General features: G+C 46.0%; 1 protein-coding gene across 1 annotated transcript in view; it reads right to left on the bottom strand.

The window, feature by feature from the left end:
• GUCY1B1 (guanylate cyclase 1 soluble subunit beta 1) overlaps nucleotides 1–19,528 on the bottom strand; it is a 377,660-nt gene that overhangs the window by 50,926 nt on the left and 307,206 nt on the right. The window contains exon 11 of the mRNA XM_085641713.1: nucleotides 2,995–3,135. Within this exon, the coding sequence (XP_085497839.1) occupies nucleotides 2,995–3,135 (141 nt within the window). The remainder of the gene's footprint in view (nucleotides 1–2,994; nucleotides 3,136–19,528) is intronic.

Here is a 19,528-nt window from a genome sequence, read left to right as displayed (position 1 = left end):
AGGGAACTCCTCTGTATTCATCTGCATTCTGGAAGTTTTTCCTGGGCAGGAAGAGAGAGTGGGAGCTGGCACTTAGACCTGAATAGGCAGTGTCCAGTTTCCCACACAAAGGGCTGATTACCCCGCCTGATAGTCTGGTGCCAAGGCGAGGACAAAATGGGGGTCTGTGCACTTCAACAGCCTGCTTTGAAGTGATCCCTGCTTCAAAGGCACAACTGGGTATAAGTACTGGGGTGCTAATCCTCCCAAGACAGTAAACTACTGGACCTGTGAAGAACTCTGTCAGGAGTAAACACTGCTGTGCTACAATAATTGCCACTCTGCTTGACTGCTGCTCTTGAAGAACTGCTTTTCTGCTTTGCTGGGCTGCCCTGCTGCCTGCAGCTAATCACTACCCTATTGAGGACAAAGACTGGACCCATCTCACTTGGACTCAAAGTGACTCCAATGGCTTGCTGGCTTGCCCTCGTTCTGAAGTCTCTGGACCATCAAATACTTCCTTCAACTGTGCAACTGCACCTGGCTTCTGCTATCTCTGAGTCCTGCCCTGTCAAGTGGTGCCAATCCAGTCCTAGGCCCTTGAAAGTTGATTTCTGCTGTTCAGAGTCGTCAAAATTGATGCAGTGACGACTTTACACCGATCAAACAGATGCATTGCCCTTCGACCCAGGAGCCGATCGACAACATCGCTTTGATGGACTGCATCTCTATGGCGACAGACAGCATGGCTTAACGACGAAGCAGTGCCTGCATCATAAGTGGTTTGTCAATAAAACCTTCAACCGCTGATTGGATCGGAACTGATGCATTGAGTCTATGACATTGATGCTTGCTCAATATAAGGTACTTTTTCAGTGGCACCTGCATGAGTCCTGTACCTGGCCTGTCCTCCATCCTGGATGGCCTGAACTTTGGATTTATCCTGGTCCAGTGTGCCCTCAAGTAACCCCTAAGTGCTGTTTGACTCCGAGCACTGGATTTTGATTTTCTCTTAAAACATCCATAATTATGGTTCTACTTATTGGATGTTTGTCGTTTTGATCCTGTTTTACTCATAAAAATATAATCTATTTTTCTAACCCGGGGTGGGGTATTTTTGTGGTGTTTTAATTGTGTTACTGTGTGTGTGTTGTCCAAATACTTTACGCATTGCGCCTTTAGATAAGACTGACTGCTCTGTGCCAAGCTTCTAGAAGGCGAGCACAGGTTATCTTTAGCTTACCCTGACTAGAGTGGTGGTTCCTGGTTGGACTGGGTGCATACCTCTGCCAACCAGAACCCCAGTTCTAACAGTAACCTATGAAGGGGATTTAAACAGGATACCGATCTTCTAGGAAGGAGATAACAAATCAATCTTGTTACTAAGTTGTGAATAAATGGCAGGCGAGTGAACAAATATTCATTCCAACATACAGGGCACTGCCATAGTCCAATCTACTCACATTAAGGAGTTGCCCAATAGTCTTTTGCCCAATAGTATTTTGCCATTGCTTCATGAATCCACCGAAATATTCTATGGAGAGTCTGTAGAAGTCCAAAACAACTCCCACAAACAGCTTTTACCTGGTACTGCATGGAGAGGGAGTTGTCAATAAAAACATCCAAATTCTTAACTACTTTTTTAGGCTTGGGGGCAGTGTGGGCCACTAAGATCCATTCCAGACACTGGCAGCCGTTCCATAAAGCAGGATCTCAGTTTTCTCTATAATAAGTTTCTGCATCCACATTGTCATCTCCGAAAGGCAGCTCACTAAATTGTCTTTCGTCTCGGTGCCCCTTTCATCGATGGAAATGATGATCTGGGTATCATCAGCCTATGTAATAAACTCAAACTTCCAGGCTTTTACAGTGCCTGCCATAGGAGACACATAAACATTAAACAGGGTGGGACTCAGGGATGAGTCCTTAGGAACACAGCAGTTTGCTTCCTTTAGCTTAGATTTAAAAGGAGGCAGCTGTACCGACTGAACCCTATTACAGAGGCAGGAACAAAACCATTTGAAAGTTGTAGAATGCAAGCCGATTTCATGTAATGTTTGTAGCAATCAGTGATGACACACTGTGTTGGAAGCAGCAGACAGGTCCAGGAGGATGAGGGCAGATGATTTTCCCAAATAAACTAGCAGCATGATGCTGTCCACTTCACCAGCATGGTGGCTTTGGTACTATTTTTAGCTCTGAAGACAGTTTGAGAGGAATCCAGCAGATTATTACTTTCCAAACGGTGGGAAAGCTGGCTATTAACCAAATGTTCCAAAACTTCAGCCAAGTATTGCAGAAAGGCAATCTGATGATAATTGGACAAGTTTGAAGTATCTGCACCAAGTTTCTTCAGCAGCAGAACTAGAGCATGCTTTCAAACGGCAGAACACTCTATGACTGGGAACCTTTGAATTTTGCATACACATAGGCAATCACACTCCAGCAGAAATTCACCTCTGCACTATGGTGCGAAGATCATGTAAGGCAGTCTTGTCTGTGAGCCTGCATAGGGGGTGACACTAGAAGCAGGCCAATCTTTGCAGATGTAACTCTGAGCAATTGTTTCATCTTACACAGAGCAGCAGAGCACATTTGAATGTTGCCCTGCGTTGAATGAGTAAACAGTAAACTTGGGTGCTAGGGTCTTTTATATCTGTCAGTCCAAATGGGTACTCACAAGACGTGCTGTATTTTACTGTTCTTTACTATATTTGAATGGTTACTAATGGCTTCCTCCAAATCCTTTGCAACCCATCATTAATGGAAATTAATTTTCTTAAACAAAATTATGTTTTAAACATTAACAAATAGAAGCTCTCTTTGACATCTTTTCTTATTAAAAAAAAAGCCATACATTATTTGTTTGAGTTAACAGGAAATTCATAATATAGTCTACCAAACAATGTAATTAGGTAGTGCCTTGTGAAACAACTACATTATATTCTTAGTTACATGTGCAAATACGAACATGATCTTTAGTCAACTATATAATAGTCAAAAGTCCATACTGACCTGGACAGGTTCTCCATCTACTTGAACTTGACCAGCAATTTCCAACATGTCCAATGCCAGATGGCAAATTGACTGAGCATGATGGGTACATGGTTCCGGAATGCCACTTACAGTCATATATTTGTCTCCAACTGTCTCTACCTATGAAAGAACAAGGATGACATGTTATGTAATTTTCTCATGTAATGTGATAAACACATATTGTGAAAATACATTTGCAGAAAGTAGGATGGACTCACTGACTAGAGAATTGAATATCTTGATGGGTCAAAACACAGTTCAGTGAGAACATCTTGGTCCCAGTGGCACAAGAGCAATGCTTCCACTAAGAAGGGGGACCCCTGAAATAAGATGCCGGCAGGTATACCAGGGGAACTAAGGAATACCAAGAGGAAAAGAGAATGCCTGCCACAAATTGATAAAGAACAAGGCCCTAAACAGGGTCCAAATGATTAATAACCACAACCAATAGGCAAACCAAGACAAGGAAAAACACAAGGAAGGATATAAATAGATTTATGAATCTTTTAATTATCTTTTTTATTTCATCATTTTTGTTTGTGTAGATACCAGAATTGTTTTGAAATTTAAATGTGTAGGTTAACAGCAACAACCAAGGTGAATATCAAAACAATGCAATTCCTATACATCAGATTGCTAACAGTCCCACAAAACTCCTTCAAAACAACACAATCATACTAGCTCTCATTCGACAGTGACATCATGCAACACATCACATTAATACACACTAATAAAAACATATACAAAGTTGAATGGTCGTTCCACAATTCATATTCAATGAATAGACTTTAAACAGCCCGGAGGGCTAAAAAGCGCCAATGAGCACGTTTTAAGTAGCCAAAGTTAGGCTAAAGAATGCCAACGCGCGTTTCGGTGTACAAGCCCCAGCAGGGGCTGCACCTTCATCAGGGCGAAGGAGGGCAGGGATGGTGGGACAGGCACACCTGTAGACATAAAAAAATTAACAAGAATGGGAAAACAAAATACATGCACAGATATATGAGTGTACAGGTTCGAATATTATAGAAAATCTAACAATGAATAGATGATACAGTATAAGGCTCTAATTCAAAGTCTATCAGGGGTCAAACAAAACAGGGTCAATAAAATCTGAGGTAAATAAATCAGAGCAATGCTTTCCATGAAGAAATTATTTTCAGAATCAAATGGTAAAAAACAACATAATAGTCAGAAAAGAAAACAATAAAGTCCCAAACCCAATTTAGGAGAGACTCTAACAAGCAAAATAAGACAAGAATGGAGACAATCTGATTAATATATTTTTTTAATTTTTCAGTTAAAAAGCACCATAAAAAATCCAAACTCTGAAACAAGTCAATGGAGTTATTGACCCTTGTGTGATTTCAGTATGATTACAATAGAACAGTCATGAGGTACACCACAATGGTTTGTTCTGGTCAAAATTTTATCTCCACACTTAGAAAAGAATGTTTTGTGGTTCTCATACTCCTCCAGTAGGTTAAGACATGATGCTGGAACAGACGAGGACTCCACAATGTCAGGTTGACACTTCTGGGTGGTCTGCTGCAGTCGCAAACTTCTCTTGAAAAAGCTTTGAACGGGACAAATTTTATTCTTTATGGAAGTACAGAAAATCCAGTTTTTGATCACTACACAGACTGCCAAAAAGCTGGTGAAGGCTTCCTAGGTCTGTCATTGTTATCATATATTTTCTCTTCTAGGTATCCTACTTCTTTAATTATATATGTTGTTTATCCAGAGACAAGTGTAAAAAAGGCATGAACATTAGCACATCATTATTCATTGCAACGTGATAATCAAGTCACTTGAATATATTTATGTTCAGATAAAATACATAAATTAGGATCAGAGTGTATTAGGGTAGCGAGCAGCTTAGTACCAGAGACTCAAAACAGCAATGCCATACAGAGGAATATTCAGCTTCATTTGCTGAAGGCAACAGGGAAGCACATCTAGCCTTCACTTGACGGGCTTATTTGCCTGACTACTTACACAGACAAAAACAACAGATGCTGTTACTTTGCAGAACATTGGTTCTATTGTTCAGAAAAAGGTATGCGAATAGCAACAATCTCTGGAACTCGAAGTAGGCCTCTTTTGGTGCTTAGTTAGCTGAAAGTAAAATGGGGTGGGAAATAGCATTGTTAATAAGCCTTATGATATAACCACAATTTTTCAATAATTTTTATTTTTCACCTTACTAATAGGTATCATTGCCCCTATTTTGTTTGTTACTATTCACATTGTTAGCGCCTGAATATGGTTTGATTTTAAGCAAATATTGAAAATAAATTGCTAGTCTTCTAGTGTTCTTGAGTGCGCATTTCCATGATGAAAGAGAATTTGGGTTCCACTGACTATCCCTGTGGTATCTCACTGGATTTATTGTTATCTGAAATGCATCTGGCTCAAGTAATGCTCAATGGGTTATGGGATTGTTGCAGTCCATCTGGGTTTCTGTCTTGGGTTGCCACACTAACAAAGTCTTTGGAGCCAGGTGGTTTGGGGGGATAGAACTCCAGAAAACGTATCAGTTCCAAGTCAAAGTTCAGCAGTGGGAGGCTGACTAAACCAACTCCCAACCATTATCCTAGCGCTTCTTCACAGGGGAGCCCTTACCAGCATTTTCATTACCTGAGACAATAAGAGAAGACCTTTTTCTACCTCATAAGAGCAGTTTAAGTGTCCTGGATATAGGGAACAGCAGATCCAAGCCTTAGTCTTTCTCTAGCAGGCAGCAGAAAGCAGGCAGCAAGCAATTTGCCTCTACTGGGTCATGAAGTCGCTTTGCAAAGTCCATTTATTTTCTGATGAACTGATTTGAATTTTTTTACATGCACATTAGTAACCGATGTGTGGTAACTCTTGCTCAAGTCCTAAACAGAAATACCCCAGCCCTGACATTCCAGCTCTTTAGCATTTCCTTCCTACAAACTATACCAGAGTACACTGCTCTGCAACTTTTCAAGAAGACAGGACCGCTGTCCCACTGTTCAAAGTTCCTAAACTTCACCCAGGAGGACCCTGTCATATAGAAATGTAGCTTCTACCTACCAAACCATACTTGGCTGCTCTGGAAACACATGTCCAAGGCAAACAATTCTATTACACTAAGCCCTGTTTTGAAATAAACATGTCAAAATGTCTGCCCTCAGCTTGGCCTTCCTACTCTAAAAGACCCTATACGAAGTTAAGTAGTCAATAATTACTTCCTTCTTGCGGAGCCCACTCTGTTGTTCTCTGGCAAGAAGAACTTGTCTTGCCTCTTTGGGGTGCTCATTACTCTCATGTGAGAGAAGTGGAGCCAGCAGAACTAGTTTACTACTGCTAGCCTTCCAGCAAGCAGAAATATGAATTTTGTGAATTTACCTTTATTTAAAATTAGCAAAATTCTCGTTCAACACTGAACTAGGTTTTTCAATGGAATAGCCACATTAACCTATACTGTGAAAAAAGCACTATGCCGCTAGTGACTGAAGGGCACACTATTCCTAATATTTTAGCAAGTCTCACTTTTATACAAAAAGCCTTGTGGGCGATGCAGCACACTTAGGGATAATGTTTGAAAGTATGTTTATCAACCTGAGAAAAACATTTTTTTTGCCATGTTACTGCAGGCTGTGGCCTAGTTAGGACTTAAACCTCGTTTTTCCAGCCACATTTTAGGTAATGTAAATGTGCATGTTAGACCGCATGTGACATTATGGGCATCCGCCTGACACTGTCTCGGTCATGGGACCAACCGACCTCTGGGCGGAGCTGACCGGCCAATTATAATGCGACTGAACATTGGGGCATTTTAGCAAGACCGGCGATAAAATTATCGCCGTTTTAGCAGCAGTTTCCTGCCACTAAAACGGCGATAATGTTATGTGCAGGACATCTAACCTGGCCTTCTATTGGAATTCCATAACGCATATTAGCAAGCCCATTCTTACCGTTTTAGTGGCAGTTTCTTGCCGCTAAAACGGCGATGATTTTATCGCCGGTCTTGCTAATATGCCCCACTGTTCGGTCACATGCTCTCATTTCTCAATGGGAGCTTGTGTTACGGCCGTAAACCGGCCATAACACAAGCTCCCATTGATCTCCCTTTGAAATTACGTGCCGGGTCCTACTGGCCCACAGGCTCCTTGAGCCCGTCGGAAGCCAGCCGGAATAACCTGATAGTTTACTTTCCGACCGCCAGTATTATAATGGAGCGGTTGGAAAGTAAACCATTGGGCCGATTACGATGCGGCACGGAATGAGCCTTTATGGGCCGCATCATAATTGGCCCCTCAATGTGTATGCCAATGTTACATTTCCTTGCAAGATGGTACTATACCCTGCAAGAACAGTTAAATATGCTAAGTCTAGAGAATTTTAGACCATGGACTCGAGTCACAAAGGGACTTACGCATGGTAAAGTTATGAGTACAGTGTCTCCACAAATGGTGATTCCACTATGACTGCAGAGACTCCGCCACAAGTACAGACTCTGCACTCGTAACTTATCTACACAGAAGTTCTTTTGCGTGAATCCGGCTCCATGTTTAGGATTCATAGCACACACACATAGTGAAGGGATGGCACTCTCAGAGTCAGAAAGCCATGACATCCAGTCGAAAACAATGTGAAAATATTTGGTGCACACCACGTAGAAAGATGTATGTCCTACACTGAAGGGCTAACATATGTGCAATTTTACATTGATTTGGTAGCAGTACTGCAAATGAAGGGCCTCAAAATGCAAAATAACGTACCTATTCCACAAATGACGAAACACATTTCAGTGAATCTTTAACTGTAGTATTAATAAGGTCATTAATACCCTGGAGGGGGGCCCACAGCCCAGACTGTAATATTTAGACATCACCGCTTACCAGACAAGGATCTCTAACCTTACAGTGGGTGAGTGTGTTTTTTTTCCCTGCTAGTCATTTATATTTTTTTCCCCAAAATCTCACAGCAGGAATATATCTGTGTAATACAATCAATCGCCTTGATGAGTAGAAAGTTTCTCCCTGAGTGTTGGGGCCATTAAATGTTTTCCTTCTGGGTGCTGTCGTAGGTTGCATGGTGGTTCCGGGAAGGGAAATCTAATGATGACCACCTCCCTGTACATAGAGCCGGGTACCTGTCAATATGATTGGACAGCCCAGTGGCAGATATTCCACCAGGTCAGAGGTTTCTGCAGTCAGAACCAGCTTGGGCTTTAATGGTAGAGACCCTGCTTCTGCTGACTTCCAACTGAAATGGTCGAACGGCGAGATTGTTCACACCTACACCAAATACTGAATAATCCCCAAAGTCTTTATCAACCGCTATGGAAAAATGAGGAACCGCGTTCTTTGCTTTCTTCGTATATACTGAATATAGCAATTTGATTATGTGTAATGAAGACAAGAAAAGGAAAATTTAAATGACTGATTGAAAATTAATGTGGCAGTCAAGTACCAAGAAATCCTTTTCAATGAGATTGTGTAAGCAGATGTCATTTACCTACATTTTATGATATATTCATCTTATACTACATATACGAATGGTGATAAAACAACACCACCACCACTAGGTCTGAACATTCGACTACATTACAGGACGATTTGTGGGGAATTCAATTTCCAATCCAGAGATATTTACAGGCAGCATCATAATCAAACTAACTGCAAGCCACTAGTTCCACAACCTCATACGGACTGTGCTTTGTCATTGTAAGAAACTACACTAGCCACATAGGTGTGACTGAGCAGCAAGGGATAATTTATACAGACTCTAGTGGAACCCTCCCACACTTGATGGAGGCTGATCATGTCTGAAACAGCTGGGTTATAAATACACGTGACAAATTATAACAAGCTAGAGAAGAGAGCAAATTTGACTTCCTTCAGGAGGGTTTATGGGGTTTTAGCTCCTCTAAATATGTTTTAAATGAAACAAACAACAGATGTTACAGCAGCATCATCGCGTATATGCGCTAAAAAGAAATAATTTTGGAAGGAACCCTCCCATTTTTTATGGAGAGATAAGCAAGCTCTAACATCGTCATGGATGTCGGGGGTTCACGCAACCCAACTTACCGAGAAGATAGAGGTATAATAGTACCTTTTAGCATAATATCACTAAAAAATCAAGCAGTTTAGAAATGCTATTTTACATGCCCTAACATTCTCTGGACTCTATTTTGACTTCTATATTCCAATTCCTTTAATGTTTCGTTCTTACCTCTTTGAAGCAGATTGTTAGCCATATGTTATGACTGACAGCATTCTTGAAAGGGCTAGAGTGAAAATATACAAAACACACAAATCTCACAATACAGTACAGGCTTGGAAGACCTGAGAGGTTTGCAAAGAAGACAGGTTAACATAATCTTAAAGGTCAGTGGCTACGACGATAATAGTGATTATCAATAGAACATTAGATCTAAATATATATTTGAAACTGCTATTACCAGCGAAAAATACACATAAGGGACCGAAGGGTGGCTTCATCATTGATTATGTAATTTACTCCGACGATTTCTTTCATAGACTATTAAATATGGACATTTTGGAAAATCAATTTAGTGACCATATGGCGATTAGTTTAAAAATAGATCTGTCCTGTGCTGGGGAGAGCTCATGGAATTTTAGGGATAAAGCGGTAGCTTTTAACAAAACAAATGGCAGAATTAACTGGAATTCTTTGTCCGTCTCTAAATTGAAAAGTCTTTAACCATTTTAATAGGTGATAAGCAGCTTAGAGTAACAGAATTTCCAGATTGCCCACAAAACAATTTGCTAGAATCTTATAGTCATAGTATAAACACTATGCTTTTGTCCTGTAAATCTTTTCACCCAAAAATTAAGTCGAGATCTGGTTTTAATACATGTAGAAGAGATCTGGGAAGGTGATGCCCCTAGCAAAGAAAAGCTGGCGGTAAAGCGCCAATAGGGGTTTTCCATTAAGGGAGTTCCCAGAGCCAAGATGTATGCATGCAGATTCTTCATTGAAGATGTAATTGTAGGGAAAGCTGGGCAAATAATTCACACTTCATCCTCAGTCTCCCTGCTGATCTCCCACCCTACAGCCATGTCCAAAATCTAAGTGCAGCAGTGAACGATATTAGGGGTCTTACAATGGCATAACTGATCTTTCTCTTCTTCAGATTTCCTCACATTTCACTCTGGGCATCTGCCCTGGATGTGAAATCAAGTATCAATTCCTAAAATGGGATTCACTGCCTTTTTTCTTCGGTACTCCCAATATAGGAGGTTATATTTATACGTGGTAATAAGTTCTAGAAAATAAATAACAAATCTGCTATTTTTGCCAATTTCAGGCTATTCGGAATAGTAATCAGATCTTCAATTTGGGTTGCACAATTGCCATTTGATGTTGCGACACTGTTGAAAGTACGGCAATAAAATTCGTCTTCGTGAGCCTTCGCATCGTGGTCTCACTTTCATCTGGAAAGCAGCGGCTGACTTTGTAATTCTGACTCATTTGAAAACCCCCTGCTTGGGAGCTCAGATCAATCCCTGATAACAGGTTTCACCAATTTTTCTCTTTAAAAAAAAATCTTTTTTTATTAGTTTACAAAACAACGCATGGCCAGCATACAACAATGATCAATGTCCATACCTTGCATCATATTAACAGTCCCAACACCCTCATGGTCCTCCTTAATGAGCCATTATTGCTTTACAATTTTAATATAGTATTATTCCCTCCACGGTAAACTTCTCAATGGGCCCATGAATGCGCTATTAAAAGCATGTTGTTAGGTTCTCAATGCCAACAGTTACCAATACAAGTCGTATAATTTACAATAAGCGAACACAATCAAACACCCTCCCTCTGCCGCCAGAGTGTCCCGGTCTCCAAACACCTATTACAGTAATACTATCAGTTCCTTCATGTCATGGTTCAGGACAGTTGGGGGACAATACCTCCTGTTCCCGGTACATCTCTTAACCCCCATTCTGTCGTCACGGGGCTAAGCCTATGTTCCCATCCCTGCTCTTGGGCAATCAAGGGGAACCCATCGGAACCTCCCCAGCAGGATCACCTTCCGAGTCAATCTCTGGGATCTGTAGTGCTATTACTAGTGCCTCCCACGCCCTTGCCGCTTCCATCGCCTTCTCATTATTAGTGCGTAGAGCCTGCTGCTCTCACTCCCAGCCCATGTAAGTAGTTCTGATTTCCACTTCCCTATGCTCGGCCCTCGTCGTGACTTCGATTGGGCTGTGTTCTCTCTCTTAGCTAGTAACAGGCCTAAATCCAGAAACTTGCTTGTGATTTTTGTTTTGGGAGTATGCGGAAACCAATGCAAAATACAGGTGCACATGTCAGCATCTATGTGGCGCTCTGTAACACCACAAAGCAGTTCGACCACCTCCTTCCAGTACGTTCCTAACTGTCCGCAACTCCACAACATGTGATGCAGCTCCGCCCCCTCTAGGTTACAGCATGTGCACTGGGCCGTTTCTATCTGAAAATACCAATTAATCTTGGCTGGAGTCAAATAAGCCCTATGCAGTATAAAGAAGTGTATTAATTGAAATCTAGCATTCCTAGAGCCCTTCCAAGCCCTCCGAATCAACTGCGCCCACGTAGTGTCCGGTATTTCCTTCCCAAGGTCAACCTCCCACTTTCTCTGTAGTTCTTGCAGTGGTTGCAGGCCTTCTGTGACCAGTCGCCTGTAAAGACAAGTGACTGCCTTAAACGTCCCCCGCCACCATCACTACATATTGGCATGCCATAGAGGTCCGTGGTTCCGATAGCCCTTCTTTCCAATGGCATTGTATCGCCGACACCAGGGCTGCATGCAGTAAATAATCTCCTCGCGGCAGGTTCTACCTGTCCTGTAGTGTTTGAAAAGGCAGTAATACCCCATCCTCGTACAAATCTCCCATTTCCTGGACTCCCATCGTCTCCCAGTCTGCTAGTGCCAACCAATCTCCCCCATGCGGGAGGGCAGTACACATGCCCAAGGGAATCTCCGGAGCATACGGGCAACTAATGCCAGCTCTACGCTTGCTCCGGTTCCATCACTGTCTCAACATCCGCTCTTTGGTGGTTAGTGATCCGACAGGCAGGCACTGCTGTAGTATTGTAACCGAGAGCATGTGGCGTGGAATCCACCGGCCCTCTGGACCGTCCGGTCCCCGAAACTCTCAAGCCACTACCTGAGTGAGCCACTGCAGCTGAGCTGCCAAGTAATAAAATTCGAAGTCCGGTACCGCTATGCCCCCATCCGACCGTGGTCTCATCATTGTAGAAAAAGCGACCCGCTGTCTACCTTGTCCCCATATGAAGCCACTAACCGTGGATCTAATCTGCTTGAAGATTGCCCCCGGTATCCACAATGGCAATATCCTAAAATAATATAGCAAGCGGGGGAGTGCCACCATCTTCAGGAGCGCCACCATGCCAGCCACTGAGAGTGGGAGAGTGCTCCAAAAAGCCAGGTTACCTCGCAGTCCCCGTAACACACTTCCAACGTTCCCTTCCAGAAAATCAGCAGGTGCATGATATATATTGGTCCCAAGATAGGGAAGACAGCTTGGTTCCCACCGAATTCCCATTACCGGCGCAGGGCCTGCTGTCAAAGGGGTTACCAAGGAAAAGACAAGTCTTCTCCAAGTTAACTCCCAGCCCCGAGATCCCCCCGAACCCCCTCAGCAGGCTCGTCACCCCCTCCAGTGCCTCTCCAGTGTCAGCCAAGAAGATAAGGAGATCGTCGGCATATAGAGAGATATACTGTTCGTCGCCCCGCAAGGCCAGGCCCCAATAGTGTCGCCCCTTCCTAGCATGCTCAGCCAGCGGCTCAATGGCCAACGCAAACAGCAGTGGTGACAGCGGACATCCCTGTAACATTCCACAGTCTATTGAGCAGGGGGAGGATATCATCATCCCCGTTCGCACCCTAGCTTTCGCGGTCCTATACAGTAACCCTGTCCAACCCACAAATGCCTCCTCAAGGCCGAATGCTCGCATAACTCGGTACAGATAGGGCCACTCCAAGCTATCAAATGCCTTCTCAATGTCCACCGACAGTACCGCAGCATATGGTGTGTCCCCATGATCTGCGTCTAGTATGCGAAGGAGGCGTCATACATTAATGGCCATGTTCCGGGTCGGGATAAAACCCGCTGGGTCCCGATGGACCAGTTGTACCATGTGGGGCAGGAGCCGAGTCGCCAAAATTCTGCTTAAAATCTTATAGTCAGAGGTCAGCATAGATAACGGGTGATACGCCGATCTGTCTAATGGGTCCCTACCCGGTTTGGAAGTGGGATAATGATAGCCTCTGTCATGAAAGCTGGAAGCCTCCCCTTTGCCTCTTTGTAAACCGCCAACAATTGTGGAGCGAGTAAATCAATATAAGTTGAATAAAACTCAATGGGCAGGCCGTCCGTGCCGAGTGTTTTGTTACGCGCCATGTGTTTAATGGCACTCTGTATTTCCCCCAGAGTAATGTTTTGCCCAAATGATTTTTTTTGTTCATCTACCAGCTGGGGCAAAGTTAAATCAGCCAAAAAATCTTCCAGGGCTTCATCAGTGCCCCTCGACCGACTCTTATATAAGCCCTCATAATACTCTAAGAACAATCCGTTAATCCCTCTCTGGGTGTAGACCTGTGTTCCCGACGATGAGTTCAACGCCAAGATAGGTGTGCCCTGAGGTGCCGGATCAGCTAACCAAGTCAGCAGCATGCTCGCCTTGTCCCGCTCTGCGTGCACCCGTGCCAGATAAGCCCTGTGATCATAACATGGTAATCTCTCTATCTTGGTCGCCACCTCCTCCCTGGCCTCTGCCAGTTCTTCCTGTACCTCGGGGTGCTCAGGCCTCTCCCTCTCTACCCCACGCAGCCGGTTTTCTGCTGCTTCTACCTCACGCAGCAATGTCCTCTGTACACCCACCAGTTTAGCAATGCACAGTCCTCTCGTCACCACTTTGAAGGCGTCCCACTCCGTCGCTATACTAGACGCCGTCCCCCCATTTTCAGCAAAGTATTGTTCAATGCCTGTTTCTATGTCCTTATAGAAGACCGCATCCTCCAGCATCTACGGACGTAGGCGCTACATCGGTATTACAGGCCTCTCCCAAACCCAACTAATCATTAGCAATAGCGGATTATTATCCGAAATTGTTCTCGCCAAGTACTCACTGTTAAGTACTTTTGCGTGTACGTCTGGAGTGCACAATATTGCATCCAAGCACACATGCAATTCATGTAAGGCTGAGAAGAAAGAATAGTCGCGATCTTCTAGGTGTTGCATTCGCCATGTGTCTACAAGCCCCTGGCTTTAGCGATCCTGTGTACCGGGGCCCCCGGTAGTGGTGGATGTGACCTATCCATAGTGACATCAGCTATTGAGTTGAAGTCCCCTCCCAATATCACAGAGCCTGTCAGGTAAGGTGCCAGCTTTCCCGACAGATGATTAAAAAACGCTGTCAGCTCAACATTAGGGGCGTATATGCCACATCATTTTACATCCAGGCCTTCAGCCGCCCTCCCACCACCACAAACCTCCCATCTGGGTCAGAAAATTTGCGGGTCATCTGAAAGGGTACTCCCTCCCTAACCCATATGGGCGACCCCCTTGCAAAGGCAGAATACGTTGTGCAATAGATTTGCCCCTGCCATCTTCGTTGCAGTGCGCTACCCTCCTCTCGATTAATGTGGGTTTCTTGCAGAAAGGCCACCTGCACCCCTCTCCGAACCAAGTAAGCATGTTCCCTGTGGCGCTTTCTCATCATGTACATCCCCCTCACATTCCACGCTAGGCATTTAAAATCAAGTATTGTCCCCATGTTGAACTTTTACCCCTTGGAACCTCTGTACGTTCCCCACAGACACACCGGCCGCCCCTACATCCCCAAACAAACTATCCAACATTCCCCAACAACCCCACCCCAGAACGGGTCCCACCAAAGCAGCACCAATCCAAACTCTCAACTAAATTGTTTACCCGATAGCTACCAGGGATCACTACGCATAATAGAGGGGAGGTGGCCACGAGCCAGGTGGTTCCGACTCCAACTAACTCCACCATCTCACGCCTTACCCCATTCCCACCAATGCTCCCCAAGTTAAGGAAGCTCCTCCCCAAGTCCTCCCAAAACCCCACCCTCCCACCCACCCCACCTCCACCATCCCACTGCATCACACCATAAAAAAATCATGAAAAAGGGAGGGGAGGGGGAGAGTGTCAATACACAAAAGCACCCTCCAGCCATGGAGAAAGTCTTTCTGTACTATGCATCAGCAATCTCACCGGCAGTCCATGGAGTGACATGTGGCATAGTAACACTCGCCGCGTCCGATTATTCAGATTCCGTCCCGGCCAATCCCTTCTCGGAGTCAGTCGCTCGCCTCAGTTCCGGTCCCTGCTCTTGAGATATCTTCGTCACTGCCTTTAGCGCCGCTAATCGTTCCGCCTCTGGGATCTGAGCCTCCGTCTTCCGGTGTGCCGTGGTAGGTGAGGGCGCGGGCCCCCCCAGCAGCCTCCGAGCCGTGGCTCACCTCTCCCTGTCCTGCCCTGTAGGACTCCAGCCAGTCCCATGCTTCCTCAGGGGTGTTAAAAAATAAGGTTTTGCTGTCCGTGGCCACCCTCAATCGCGCCGGAAACATCAGGGAGTATTGTAATCCTTCCGTACGGAGTGCCTTTTTTACCTCCAGGAAGGAGGCCCGCTGTCGCTGCACTTCAAAAGTATAGTCAGGAAACAACGTCACGTTACCATTTTCCACGGTGCGAGCTCTATTCAGAAGCAGGTCTCTATCTTTGTAGCGTAACAAGCGCGCCCCCACAGGCCTGGGTGGCCTCCCAGGGTTCAACAGGCATGCCGGCACCCTATGCGCCCTCTCCAGGGTAAAGAAAGAAGACAATCCCTCTGGAGCAACTTCCGTCTTCAACCAGGCCTCCAAATAGTCCACCATACTGTTTCCTTCCACTCCTTCAGGCAGTCCCACCACCCGTGCATTGTTCCTTCGGTTCCTTCCCTCGGCATCCTCCGCCCTCTTCTCCAAAGTTTGCAAGCGCCGATGCACGTCCATATCTGCATCTCAAGAGCCTTGTGTGCAGGTTCCAGACCTCCCAGTGTGGCTTCAGTTTGTTTCACTCGGTCTGCCACTTTTGTGTCATCAGCCCAGAGAAGGCCCAGCCCCACGGACACCTATGCTATATCCTTCTGAAGGGCATCCCTAGTGTCCGTGATGGCCTTAAGTATCACCTCCACTTGCTGCTGCATCATCCCCTCAGGGTGCAACTCCGATGCCTCCGTTTTTCGATGATCCACCGCCTCCTCTTCCTGTTCTGGGGGTGCACCCCCCTGCTTGCCCCGTGGCTTTCCCATGGCCATCCGCCTCACAGGTCCAGAAACCCCACCAGTGACGCACCGTGTCTTCTCCCGTTCTCCTCCTTCGCTGGAGATTCTTCACAATGCTTCTCACCTCGAGGCGTCCTCACCGTCCTCCGCAGTGGGGGGCTAGCCACCACTCAGCCCCCAAGGCTCATAGGCCACTCCTCTGGTTGGTCCTCTCTGTTCGTGGTTCCACACAGTGAGGCGCTCAACTAGCCACCTGGTCCCCGAGGCAAACATTCTCCCGAGTGCACTCCACCATGGGCTGGGTCCTGGAACAACAGTCTCAGGCAGCCCCACCCCAGATCCAGGGCACGCAGCCAATAAACACAATTGTACCCGCTGTCATCCTGCCACACACTATAGCCCAGGGCCCGATACCTGCATGCAGTTCTGGCCCCACAGAGTTCAGCCTTCTTGTCTTGTCTTCAAGGGCATACCATGAATGTGCACCCTCGTGCCATCAGGGGCAAATCGTGAGCACCAGGGCGCCTGGATAGTATCCACGTGCAGTTTTCCACTGCCCAAGAGCAGCTCAGGCGTCCAATCCGGGTAGCATCCACAATGTTCCACCGCCTCTGCTCATCTCTCTCCCCCACTCTCATTTGCCATGCCAGCAGCCCGTCCAGCCATCCCCTCAAGCTCCCGAATGATCATCCCGGGGGTCTCTCCCTGGCTCAGGGCTTTTCCCGGTCAGTTCGCTCCCACAGGGGCCTCACCCCCTATTATCTTGCCTCCAAATCAAGCGCTGACTTCCCAAATGCTACCTGACCCTCAATTTTGTTGCTTTGCATTGTTCACGTAATGGCGGCTGCACGCTCTCCGTAGGCAGACTGCCCACTCCACTGCTCCCAGTCTCAATGTAATGCAGCCCACCTTCACAGGGCGCCAGGCCCGTCCTCTCAGCGCTGCGGCGCCCCGCTCCACTGCACTTGTCCCCTCACGGCCGCTCCAACCTCCCTGCGCTTCTCTGAGAGGACGGAGGTGGGAAGGGGGCAGGGGGAAGGAGAGCTCCATGCTCCTCCGCAGCTGCCGCCGCCCTGGTACCGCCGCTGCTGCTAACCACCCGGACCACTCCTCAGTCTCCTCCGCCAAGCGGTTGGCTCTCGGCAGTCCGACCCTCCTTTTCACCTTCTCATCGGCTGTGAGTGCTCAGGAGCGGCTCAGCTCTCCCCAATGGTAGCCGCCACCATCTTGCGCATTCAGGGTCCCGGTACGATTCTGCCTCCGATCGTCCGCAGCAATGTCCTTTTCCCCATGAAGCACCGCAGACACCGCCAGGGCGGCACGGCACGCCGCCAGGTACGATTTTTAGGGGCAATGTCGGCCCCCTAACAGGAGAAATGCCAGAGTTGGCGCGGAGCTCTCAGCTTACGCGACCATCTGCATCGGCTCTTAAGCCACAACCCTCATAACAGGTTTCACCAATCATGCACCAAGTGGCATTCTGTGTTTTTTCAGCACGTTCGGTGACAGGGCACAAATGAATAGTGTTCACTGTGGAGCTTACTCTGAAAGGAGAGTTACAAAAGATGTGAACAGTATTACAAATGATGATTCTGCATTACAGAGGCCTGCAAATATGTGAGAAACAGATGATAAGGAGCCCAGAGCTGGTAAGACAAGGTTTATTAACAAGAGCTAACATGGAAACTTAGGTCTGAGGGTTCATGTGCATTGCAGAGATCAGTATTAATGAAGGTGTATAGTTTATTCACAATGTGGTAATTATAGCATTACGAGTCTCTTCAGTAATACGCAGTGGATGCTAATACTGGACGCTGTTTAGTTTACCCTTTGCTTCATCGGTCGTGTATTACTCTGGATGGGGTCGATATAAGAAACAGAACTGGAACAGATCATTCACAATCCAGGGGGATATTAAACCCAGCAATGTGGGCCGTTTCAGTATACAGACATCTAAACATTTTCAATAATCTCCAAAGGTCCCTTTTGGACTCCATTGCACCTCAGCTATACTTGAAGGACTGCCGCTGCCCCTAGAAACCACCATAGAAAACGAAAAGTAACACGCTGACATTTGGGGTGATTTCGCCCTGTCTCTGCTGACCCAGTTTTACCAGATTATTGGCAGAATTCACCTGGAACACCTACCGATTCGAATGCAGGCCTGTCTACCTAATTACCATGAGTGGTGTTGTCTCCTGGCGAGGGAAACTCATCAGGAGGGCGTGGCACTTAAGTCAGCCTTAAATCACGTTGTGGTAACTGTTCCTCAGAAGGAAGGGATCAGAAGCCAATTTGGTCGCTGAATGAAATAGAGATGGACAAAGTCTCTAAAGGAAGTGACTCCGGAGTCCCACACACAGCAGGGCAGGTGAATAGGCTTCAATGGAGGGGTAACGACTGATTACCCCCCGCCGCCGTTAGGACTTGCGAGGAGGCACTTCTCCTTCTTGTTAGGGGTACTAGGCTGGGACACGTGAACTGTGTTCCCCATAGCATAATGCGCATAATCGCACCTGAATAAGAGGTGTTTTAGGAACAAAGAGGGTCCTACTCTTTTCCTTTAACTTTCTTCATTTGTCACATTTATGGTCCTGACGAAGCGCGAGGGGATCCACTAGGGACCCAATGACGGCGCGAAACATGTTGACCAGCACACACACCTTCACACATGGGCACTAGGAGCAGCAGAGTAATACCCCATCCTCTATGCCATCTATTAATAGAGGATTGCCCCTTGCCCCTGTACCTATTTTATGTTACCCCCGGACCAACGAATAAAATTATCTCTACGGTACCGGTGGGTAAGTTTAAGACACCACACTCCCTCTTTTTAGGCCCACACACCCGCATGCACAACTGCGGCGTCTCCTCAAAAGATCTCTGAAAAAGAGCCCTCTCGCAGGGCCCGTGGGGGACTGCAGCACCACCCCCATGAGGAGCATCGCCCGATGATGAAGCATGACACTCGCAAGGGTGTGTGAGGGCACTAAAACCAAAAGGAGAGATTCCCCACATAGTACTGATAAGGCACACTTCCTTTAGAGACTTTGTCCTTCTCTATTTCATTCAGCGACCAAATTGGCTTCTGATCCCTTCCTTCTGAGGATCAGTTACCACAACGTGATTTAACGATATTTCTTGGGAGTATTGGTACTGGACCTAGTCTTTTTCTTAACTCACTCCCAGTCCCCCTCTCTTCTAGTTTCAT

The sequence above is a fragment of the Triturus cristatus genome, chromosome 2_2, assembly GCF_964204655.1.
Source record: "Triturus cristatus chromosome 2_2, aTriCri1.1, whole genome shotgun sequence".
Taxonomy (NCBI): Eukaryota; Metazoa; Chordata; class Amphibia; order Caudata; family Salamandridae; genus Triturus; species Triturus cristatus.
This window is presented reverse-complemented; position numbering and strand designations above follow the sequence as displayed.